Source organism: Pyxicephalus adspersus, unplaced genomic scaffold (genome assembly GCF_032062135.1).
Source record: "Pyxicephalus adspersus unplaced genomic scaffold, UCB_Pads_2.0 Sca84, whole genome shotgun sequence".
Taxonomy (NCBI): Eukaryota; Metazoa; Chordata; class Amphibia; order Anura; family Pyxicephalidae; genus Pyxicephalus; species Pyxicephalus adspersus.
In genome coordinates this window covers 18,301-30,000 of record NW_027317091.1, presented here as the reverse complement: position 1 = coordinate 30,000, position 11,700 = coordinate 18,301, and the positions used below count along the sequence as shown (strand labels likewise).

The 11,700-nt window shown below is 39.0% G+C and overlaps 1 protein-coding gene across 1 annotated transcript; it reads left to right on the top strand.

The window, feature by feature from the left end:
- Positions 1-227: 227 nt before the first annotated feature.
- Positions 228-11,598, top strand: LOC140344853 (armadillo-like helical domain-containing protein 3; the record flags this gene model as incomplete). The annotated part of the gene is made up of 5 exons (XM_072432053.1): positions 228-303; positions 1,549-1,642; positions 3,689-3,790; positions 5,254-5,312; positions 9,494-11,598. Coding segments are annotated over 5 exons (442 nt in total), but the record flags the coding sequence as incomplete, so codon positions are not given.
- Positions 11,599-11,700: the final 102 nt, after the last annotated feature.

The window sequence follows — 11,700 nt, the reverse complement described above, 5'->3', positions numbered from 1 at the left end:
GTTGTAAAAGCACTGGGTTGTGGCTTTCTAACATTTCACAGCTGTAAGGAAGTCCTTGTACAGGTAGGTACAAGGGAGATATTTTACCTGAAAGTATTTGCAGTAAGTTTAATTTACCACATTTTTATCACAGATATCATATCAGCATTTATCTATTGTTAGTTATTCTGTTTGGTGTTTTTTTGCCTTTTTAATGGGGGTTTTGTGCTGTTTTATGTTTTGAACAGGACTAACGAAGCTATTTTACTGGCACTTTACGAAGCTGTGCATCTGAATAGGAATTTTATCACTGTGCTGGCACAGGTCAGTCATTCCGAATTCTTCTACTTTTGTCTCCTCTATTTTTTGTACTTAATATTATTTTTTACTTTAGAATAGTTTTATTGAAAAATGTTTATCCAAAGACATTTCAAGTCAAATAAAATCAAAGGCACATGGCTGCAGATTATTATTATTACACAGTATTTATACAGCGCCGACATATTACGCATTGCTGTACAAAGTCAAAGGTATATCACTAGTAGTCCCTCAAAGGGGCTCACAATTTAATGACCATAGTCATGTGTGTTTTTTTACAGTCTAAGGTCAATTTTGTGAGAAAGCCCTAACTACATGTTTTTGGAATGTGGGAGGAAACTGGAGTATGGAAAACTTTGACGCAGTGAGAACCTGCAAACTCCATGCAGATAGTGACCTTGCCAAGATTCAAACCTGGGACCTAGTGCTGCAAAGGCCAACCACTGAGCCATTGGGGCTGATTTTTTAAATCTCCCCCAAGACTGGAAAAGATAGACTATCATAGGAGAAACTTGGATATTCCAATATACTGGAATGGATTTCTTAAAATATTTTGCAAATGTTTTTAATTCTGGACCACATTGATTCCAGGTTCACTAAATCACCCAGGTTTTCCCACGATAGCCTATCTTCTCCAGTCTTGGAATGCTTAAATAAATGATGGCTCTATTGTTATAGGTTGGTTATTGGATAGGTAGGGCTTTAGAGCTCAAAAGAGAAGTACTCAGACGGGGTGCTGTGATGTTTTTAGGATGCTTTGAACAGCAGCTTGCTGCACCTTCCATGATCTGCATGCATTGTATACAGAGGAATGGTGTTATTGGGCCTAAAATAAAATAAGGAAACAAAAACTGAAATATTTATTTAAATCAGTAATTAGTATTTGTAGGAGGTGGGAAAGGAGAGGAAGGTAAAATAAATTTTAACTTTAGAAAACTTTAAGTATTGCTAATGTTGGGGCAGGGTCCTCTCCTCCTGCTGTGCCACTGTCTCTATCTGTCTGTCACTTGCAACCCTGATTTAATGTACAGCGCTGAACAATATGTTGGCGCTATGTGTGAAACCAGTCTTCCCATTCGTATTTAGCACATCAAATTTACTATTTCTAATATGCATTGTCAGAATGCCTGAATCCCAGCATTGGCTGAACATAATTTAAGTAATTGTAGCAGGTGAAATGATTCACATGTATCATATCTGTTTAGAAATAATGTTTAAAAATCCTCATTCTTCATTTTTTTTTTTTTTAAGAGTCATCCTGAAATGGGCTTGGTTACTGTACCTACCAGCCCCCTACCTACAACACCAACAACTCCTCTGGGTATGACCCCTCCTTCCTCAGATGGTACGTTTTCAGCTGTCTTAATATTAATTCATGCTTTGTGTATTAAAGATGATTTCCCTCTTTCAGTTGCAATAAAGCTCACACCGCACCCCTCACATCAAAAAATAATCCTGCATACAAACCTTAAATCCAGATGAATTCAGCTGGTCATGTGATTAGTAGGGTTCTCTTTTTCCAGATTTTTAGATGATTCACCTCCCAGGATGTCCATGACGTCTGAGCTCACTGAGAGTGGTAATTGACGATAAGTGTCATTCAGCCTGGAAGGTTTGGACTGTTAGCAGCAGAAGATGACATAAGGGCAGTTCTGGTTTGTTGGAGAGTTAGGTTTCTCCAACACAAGAGGGGACGAATGGAGTTTAATGTCGAACTCCAGTATTACAGTCAAAATAAAACTCATCGCCAGGTGTGCATGTTTTCATGTTATGTGTACATCTCATCTGGATTTTCAGTTCAGCTGGTCTGGCCATTTACAGTGCCCTGACATCATCATATACAGTGCGAGACCGGCAGTCCTGCATTGCATGATGTACAGAGTGGGCCCACTAGGGTTTTGGTAACCAGACGAGCACTGGCTGCATAGGGAGTGAGGATTTTAGCTTGTGTACGTATTTCTACCAGTGTTCAACCAAGAAATGTTTTTAAGCCGGTTGGGAAAAAATTGTAGGTGGGTGGCAGCGCCTGTATTATGACCCAACTCAGTAACTGCCTGAAAACAGCCGGGTGGTTACTGCAAAGTGCCGGGCTAAAGGGGGCTGGGGAGAACACTACTGCCTACCTTTCCAATGAGCATTTAACCCATACATTTCGGAGTTGCCACACTAATTACTTTCTCCCCCCCAAATCAAGCTTTTTCAATTCCTTTTGGTAATCTCTGAATAACACCAAGACTACAAGACATTGTTCTAGAGTGCTGTTTGCACCCTAATCTTCTAGAGCATCCTAGGTGTGCCATGCCATTCCGACTGCCCCCCACCTTCCTTCCTGCTACTCCTATTGGTCCTCTCACTTTAAGGACCTTCTACTCCTCTATTGTGCTAGCAAGTTAGTAACTCTCGTGAACTGACAAGTAGACTTTCAGAATTTAGAAGATTGCTTTCTGGGTACCATCAGCCCTTCATTAATTTTACTTGTTGTCTTGAGTCTCTGTATAATTATCTATTTCATTTTCCCAGCTGCTGAAGTACTACTTTACAACCTTGCAGTATTCCATTTGAATTATGAAAATGAAATAATGCCACTGTGCCTTCAATAAGAAATGTGGTTTTTCCAATTTCATTTAATTATCATTATCTCTAGCTGTGTGTGTTTTTGGATAGAGATATATGTGGTTGTCAGTGTGTTAGTATAAATTTCATACCTTTGCCAAGCCTTGGCCTCCGTCTCCCTATATCAAGTTGTTGATTGCAGAATTGGATCCAGCAATATCTATGCAAGATTGAGCTTAGGTTAAAAAAAACTCTATTAATGTAGATGCAAACTTAAACACTAAAAACTCATATAAAACATGTTGTCGTGTTTAGTATTTTTAAATCTGCAACTTTTATTAAATTAATACCTAGTGATCCTGCTTTGAAGGTTATTATATAGGCACATCCTTTTATAAGACGACAACACTTGGTTCTATTAGCCAGTTAAGCTGCTGTGTTGTCACCCTGTGACCCTTTTAATAGAAACTACAATTGGCTTTTTGACATATAGATAGTCCATAACTATTAGCAAACCCATGCAGCCATTGCTGGATTGCATGTAGACAGTAACTGGCTGCAGGTTATCAGGAACAGTTAAATGCACTAAAGGAAAAAAGAAAAATTAATATTTAAAAGGCAATATATATGATACAGAGTACTTTAGCAAACTGAATTGTTCTTAGGGACATCAAGGTGTACGGTAAGGATCAACAAACCAGCAGAATCTGAAATGTGAGTTTGGCTGTTAGGACGCAGCAAAGGGACTACTGATATAAAGTAATAAGGATCATCTGAGATGAGGGGATGTGGCAAAGCGTGTTGTGCTTTGCCAATATTATTGCTGTGTTTTCTGCAGTGATCAGCCCGACAGAGCTGCCCCTCGATGCCGATGTACAAACCAGCAACCTGCTTATCACTTTCCTAAAGTACAGCTCCATCGTCATGCAAGACACAAAAGGTAAACATGGGGAATTCGCTATCCCCGCAATACTGTCACTGTAATCACAACTAATAAACCATCCAGCTACCTACACAAGGAAGACATCTCTAACAAAACAAACCCTCCGTGCTGTGATTCCCCTGACAGGCCCTGTCATACAGACAAGCGTCTTCTGACAACGGTGTGACCGGCGTGACACTCTTACTTTTTGTGTGTGATATGTCAGAGTCTTCTTACTGCCTTGAATCCGGACTTTTATTGCATGTTTTATCAGTCAGTGAAGCATGCTGTTCCCTCTCTGATGCATAAAAAACAGAAAAAATAGACGACACAAAATTAGAGTTGTTTTTTGACCAATTAAGTCCATTATGCCATTCCTAAAAAAATGAAGAATTCTGAGGTGTGGCTGTAAACAACAGTTCCAATTTTGTGCTCTGTACTTTTAATAAAAGTTCCAAATTTACTCTTTATCTCTTTCCATCTTTTTCCTTTTCTTTATATCTCTGTTTTACACTTTTACACTTATACATTTTTTTTTCCTATACTCTCTCACTCTCTTTTTACTTTCTTTCTTCTCTCCTTCTCTTTCTGTTCCTCTTCTCTCTCTTTTCTCTCCCCTGTCATCCTCCCTTTTTTTCTCTCTATTTCTCCAACGTTCTCCCATCTCCTCCACATTCCCCTCGCTTTCTCCTTCCAGCCTCTACTTCCCTCTTCCTTCTGTTTCTTTGTGCTGTGTTTTCAACTAAAATCTTCTCTTCTCTCTCCTCTCCTCTTCTCTTCTCTCTCCTCTCCTCTTCTCTTCTCTCTCTCTTCCCCCTCCTCTCCTCTTTTATCTCTCTCTCCCCTCCTCTCTGCCTTTCTTTCATCTCTCCAACCTCCCTCTCTTTCTACCCCCTTCATCCCCCTCACTTTCTACTTTCATTCTCTACGTTGCTCCTCCTTTTTGCTCTTTGTGCTCTTTTTGACGCTAAAATCTCCTTTCACCCTTTCCCCTCGTTTTCACTCTTTACTGTTTTCTCTCTCCTTTCTCCATCCCTCTTTTCACTCTTTCCCTTCTTTTCATGCTTTACCCTCTTTTCACTCTTTAACATCTTCTCACGTCATCCCTTTCTTTTCACTCTCCCGCCCTCTCTTTTTTTACCCCTCCATGCCCCTCACTTTCTCCTTCCAGCCTCTACTTCTATCTTGCTTTTTGTTCTTTGTGCTCTTTTTGTGGCTAGAATCTCCTTTCCCCCTTTTTTCACCCATTCCTGTCTTTTTTCACCCTTTCCCCTCTTTTTCATCCTCTTCCCTTTTTTTACTCATTACCATCTTCTCTCTCCTCTGTCCCTTTCTTTTTTCTATCCAACCTCGCCCCAGACCCCTGTCCTTTCCTTTTTTTATTCCCTGTATGATTTGTGATATTTTTTTCCACTGCTTTTCTAAACACTTCTCCCTATATTCAATCTGATATATTTTTACCTTTTGTTTCTTTCTTGTAGATGAACATCGCCTGAACAGTGGCAAACTTTGCCTCATCATTCTTACTTGTATTGCAGAGGTGGGTCGTGTTTTCTTCACTCACATAGGGATCATGTGTAGATACGGGTACACTCTTTTTGGTTTATTTCACTTCAAAAGTACAAAATCCGTTCATCTGACATTGCTGCATATCCCTAGGTCAATTATATTGTATGCAGCGTACAATATGGCAGCCAATCCACTATTTGACTTTTTCCAAAGATAATAGAGTACCTGTCTCCTATCACTGCTTTGGCACCTGACATATTTTGTGGCTTCTTTCACATCCAGGGTCTTCTCTCCTTTACTATTACATGGTCAGTGATAAAGTAGGTCCAGCTCACAATGTTAGGTTACATCACCTAAGCACCTAGCTCCATTTTTGCCATCTTACAGATAACAACAGAGGGCTATGATTGTACACTGTACTGCACATACGCCATGGGCACTGTACAGAAAGAAAACATTTTACAGCAGACCAGTAAAGCAGATATAAAGTCCAATCTACAAAATAACTTCTTATAGCATTCTGAAACTTCTGAAACATTTAAAAGGCCAGGCCAGGCTACTGCCTATTTAAAGATGGTCATAGATTGGGCAATGGGTGCATGACCAGGTAAATGATTGATATTTACTTGATTTCGATTGATTTAATTGAACAATGATTAGAGCTGTGTTATAGAAAAGGTCAATGGGAACAAACTTTTTAACTACTTGTTGTTAGACTGTGCTCACTTCTGATTTATCCCAGCCTGTTTGGGCATGAGGCAGAATTTGTGACGCTTGATTAGGCAAAATAATTGGGCATGTCCAATCAATGTTTGATTGACGTATTGATCAAATGTCAGTTTGGAATTCCCTAGTTATCAATAGAAATTTGATAGATTGGATAAAATAATTGAATCTAACGTTTTCAACCAGGGTTCCTCCAGATGTTGCTTGGGGTTTCTTGAGCAATTTGCGCCTCTAAGGTCATTATAACCGGACACCAATACACTGGCCAGCAATGTAAGAGGCATTCTTCCTCACTGACCCTCAAGCTAATATACTGTGAGCTGTGGATATAGTAAATATAGAAGGGGTTCCCTGAGGACCTAAAAGTTATTTTAAGGGTTCCGCCACGTTAAAAAGAGAGACTAGTCTAATCTGTTGAAACTATTGTATGGTGTGTGGTCACATTAAGTCTTTTTTGCACCTGTATTTAACTGATTTGATTGTATCCCATGCTGCAAATAACAAAGGCAGACCCCTGGTAAGTCTTAGGCTGTGTACACAAGTTAGATTTTTGTCGTTGGAAAGGATTTTTCACAATCTTTTCCAAGGACAGAAGACTGAAAAATGCATGAATGAGCACTGTACAGCGCCGTTCTGCTCTTTGGGGAGGGGAGAGAATGAGCAAGCCGCACCCGTTGCACTCTCTCCCCTTAGCTTGCATTGTGGTCGTAGATACGCCAGGACGGATCCATAAAAGATGTTGGACGGCTACTGTATACAGGTCTGATAGTAGCCCCGAGGCCACAATCGGAGGAGAATCATCTGACATGCATACGTAGCCTTAGGCCTTTTTGCAGCTTCACATGTTTAACAACATTGCATTATAAAGTGTAACTCCTGTTACTTCTCTGTGCTGTTTGGAAACATTGTGGTACATGCTGGAATTTCCCTTTAAACACTTCATACTTCATTATTGTTTTCAGAAAGGGAAGGTGCAATGTTTTGCAGAAGAAACTTGAGAGGTTGGCTGGTTGACAGGAGCTAAAAATACATTTGCTTATGAAAGCACAAAATGAAATCCAGAATCTAAAAACTAATGAGTTGGAGCGAGCCAATGGAACAAGGCAATGCGTCAAAGTTAATTAGTCTTTAAGACTGGACACAAAAAGCAAGGTCTCTTGTAAATTCTACTAAATAGTGGGTGGCAAGGAGCCAATAAAGCATCGCACATCCAGAATTTCTAAACGTTTATTTCATGCCCTGCATTTTATTGCTAGTTTAATCTGCTGCTCTCTTTAAAGTTCATGTGGTTTGCACAGAAGATGAATTTTCTTTGTCTACAAATAAAGTTGAAGTACTCACATGGGTTTTTGTGGACTGGAGGTTAAATGGATCCATGGCCCGTAGCTACTAATGGGGTGATGTTGTTAGGGCTCTAGTGTGTGAATTACTGTATATTGTCTGCCCGCGCTTTGCATAGCGATACATAAAGTGTATGGCTATGCAAAGCCTTTTTTTGTTTTAGGTAGATTTAGGTAGTTTAAGGAAGCCTTGGACCCTCTGTCAAGTTTGTATGGCTTTCTGTGTTCCCATAGGAAAGGTTTACCTCTTAATTCATATTGGTGGCCATTGTTGTCAAGAAAATAAACTGAAATCAACAATAGACTTTTTTTCAGAGCAGGTGAAGGATTATTTCTTCATCAGGTCTGCTTTTAGCTTCCTGTTTTGTCTACTTGGACAGGATGTAAAGATACATTTTACCAATGGTATTAAGATTAATATTTATTATTATTATTACACAGTATTTATATAGTGCCAACATATCACACAGCCTTTTGCAAAGTCTATAGTTTTGTCCGTCCCTCTAAGGAATTCACAATCTAATGTCCTTACCATAGTCATATGTCTTTAAAGGCAATTTTTGGGTGAGGGCAATTGTTTTTGGAATGTGGGAGGAAACCGGAGGACACAGAGAACCTGCAAACTCCATGCAGATGGTGTCCTGGCTGAGATTCGAACCTGGGACGTAGCGCTGCAAAAGGCCAGAGTGCTAACCTCTGGGCCACCGTGCTTCTACTTCAGATAGCAAAGAAAAAACCTAGCATGGGTTACAAACCTTGGTTACTATATACCCAGTGTTCTCCCGAGCCCCATTTAACCGGGTGCACCACCTACAATTTCTTTCCACCCTGCTTAAAAAAATTGTATGGGTTCAACACTTCTTTTGACTATATATACACTTTAGCATGAAAAGTAGATCTAATGCCAGGTCTACATGAAGGGTGTAAAATAATGGAAATATGCCAGTGCTAAATCACCATAAATAGGGCCTTTGTGTTACATACACAGCTTTGATTCTCGCTTACTTGTACATTGTGCATTAATAGACTGTACCATTCTAGCACAATGCCACAGCTAAGATGTTTACCCTCGCATTCATAAGTCATAGCAACTGCTGCGATCTTCGCCAACCCATGGCATCAGTCATGACTTTCTGTATTGATTTCCACCCATTGTATTTTTTTTTTCACCAACCCTGCTGTCAATCTTTTCAGGCAGGAATGTGTTTTATTTACAAGGCATTTTCAAGTGTGAATACAACAGACTGTCCCAGCAGGAGGAAGGTCTCATGCAATATGTATTTTCTTTCAACAAAACAGATAACGTTTCTTTTCCTCCTATAAAGATCAGAACTTAAAATATATATATATATATATATATATATATATATATATATATATATATATATATATATATAAAATCATATACAAAAAATAATATATCCACTTGCTGCACTAGTCACTTTATCAAATATAATTATAATTTTTCTATATATATATATATATATATATATTTGTAATCTATTCTGTCATTTTCTAGTAAAAAATTCAAGGCAACATGTCAGTCCGGAAGTGTTCTGTATAGAACGATCCCCCCTGCCCCAGAAACATAATTTCCTCTTTCAATGGCTGAAAAGCTGAAAATTTCTGCAAATTGTGCTCTAACATCAGATTGTGGACATGCCCTGCAATAAGAATTTTGGGTTTTCTGACCCCCAATGTCCGGTAATTTCCTGGTGATTCTGTCATAAGGGCAGAAAGTGAAATCTCAGTTGGATTTTGCTCCCAATTTATTCAATTGCTTATCTTTCCAAAAAGCTTTATCCTGAGATACCTTGACTGTTGGTGAGTAGTGGTGGTAGCACCGTCATAGCTATGTTACCTACCCAACCCAAGGCTCATATCCTTAAACATATATAAGTTCCAGATGTCCTCATTCAACCTTTACATGTATTGCAGGTCTGTAAAATATATACTAATAAAGGAAACATTGTTCATTTTTGTATTTGCAGTGAAGCCATGTCCCCTCCTCCTCCTCCTCACTAGCTGTCATTGCAGTTGGCTCTGTGTGTTCCATCAAAAAGAGCCAAATGTTCTTGGTGATTGTTGTTGATGTGGATTTCAGTTACTGCACTTAATGATTTGCACTTTGTATGTGTCTGTACAGGACCAATATGTCAACGCCTTTCTGCACGATGACAACATGAATTTCCGTGTGAACCTCCACAGAATGGTTAGTGCAATCCCTGTTGAAAATGTACACGTGTACCAGCATTAAATATTTATGTCTGTCATGTACAGGCAGACATCAAGCCAAACACAAGACAAATATTTGATACAGTATCTTCCACCTTATTTTTCTTTACTCAAGAAAGCTTAGAGAATGCTTTGTGACAAGTGGCATGTACTACCTTGACAATGAGAACATATTTCTTGTATTTCACTGGCTAATTAGCAGGAATTTTAGATGCAAACATTTTCTTAAAAGTAAATCTGTGCCTAGACTAGACCAAACGCCAGAGGAACTGTGTTTTCAATGCATTTTAAAGATGAATTTCTCCATAGTGCCAGCAGCTATAGAGGTTGACAGGGGATTGTCTTGCTTGTTAAGAATGGGTAAATATTTTACAGAAACTTACAGTAAAGCAAGCTAACCTGTCATAGCAGACTACACATACTTGCCTTCACTTGTGTCCATACCACCAAACACAGATCTTATCCCATGTTAAAGCCTCATGTTTGTTTCTGTACCAAGGGCTAGGTCTAGAAGTCGTACTGCCACTGAAACAAGAGAGCTCCTAAACTGCTATGTAAATGCTGTGTCCTATAATGGACAGCACAAGAAATAGGTTTTGTAGGAAATTCAGGGGAATACTACTGCCAGAAGTGTCAGTTCCAGTGGGGGTTACAGCCAAAAGATTCCTCAGCATATGAGCAGAAATTAGGGGTGCAAGCACAAGTGTGGCATCATTTTGTGCAGGGCTTTACCCTTTATATACATGCTGGCTATTTATAATGGAGCTATTTCAATCTGCCCTTATACTTGAGAGGGCAATATCCCAATGAAGCAGTTTTTGGTCTGATACCATGGTGATATCCTGTCTGGGGGAACAATCATGTTGGTCAGGCAATCACTGTTGTTCTTCTTTGATGATACGTAGTTCCTGCAATACTTTTCTTTTTTCACATCTGCTGATATCAGCAAAAATGCTTGTTAGAGACAAATGCTCCCACTTCTGGATCCATTAGTCAATCCACTTACTGTTATGCAGGATCCTTTTTTTCCCAATTGGCCTCTATGGGTCATCCTATCCTACAAAGGAGAACAGTAGAAAACCAGATTTCGCTTTATCTACATAGTCATAGTCATAGTATTCCTTCCAGCAGCGTTTGTTAGATTTCATAGAAAAGAATGTAAACATTTACAATGTAAATCTATAGACCTTACACTTTTCATATGCAATTGGCACAGTTTAGGTCAAATGCATTAGGTACAACACCCAAAGGCTACATACACACACAGTTACATAGTAAGTCAGGTTGAAAAAAGCCATAGGATCATCAAGTTCAACCACTGGAGAAATAAACATATCCCAGATATAAAACCCCATGGACAGGTTTGATCCAGAGGAAGGTAAAAAATCCCTTGTACAATTTGCTCTAACAGGGGGAAAAAATTCCTTCCTGATTTTATGAGGTAATCGGATGTTCTCTGGATCAACAGCCTCTGATACCTTTACATTAAAGTCATAATCCCCAGTTATATTCTGTGCTTCTAGAAATCATCCAGCTTTTTTCTAAAGCAATCTATAGTAGTTGCTGAAACTACTTCCTGAGGGAGCAGATTCCACATTTTCACAGACCTTACAGTGAAGAATCCCTTTCTTAATATCAGATGATTGGCACTAGAGGCAAACGGTTGAGGTCGTCTTTGGTAAAAAATCTGATGTGAACAGCAGTGCCCTGATCTCGTTCATTAAACCCGCAATGATGGAATGATGAACAACCAGTTGGGAACATCTGCTGTGCATTTGTATGGAGAAGAGCACAATGGGGTGCCACTCACTCGTCATCCCCTCTTCACCAAACAGAACAGCACTGTATGTACATCGCTCATTCATTCCTCTGTAACTGGAAACAATCACAAAAGATTTTCCAGAGACAGTCAGATGATTGTATGTGCATACCCCAAGACTGTAGTATTCCAGTGTTCTCCACATAACATTTTCCAAATGAATGTCAGACAGGTGAATTGAATGATGAAAATAAAAATAGATTAAAAAATGAATTACAAATGCAATAAATAAAATATATAAAATGTCATAAATACATAAAAAATAATAAATGACTTGCCTCACATTTTTTTTTGTTAGG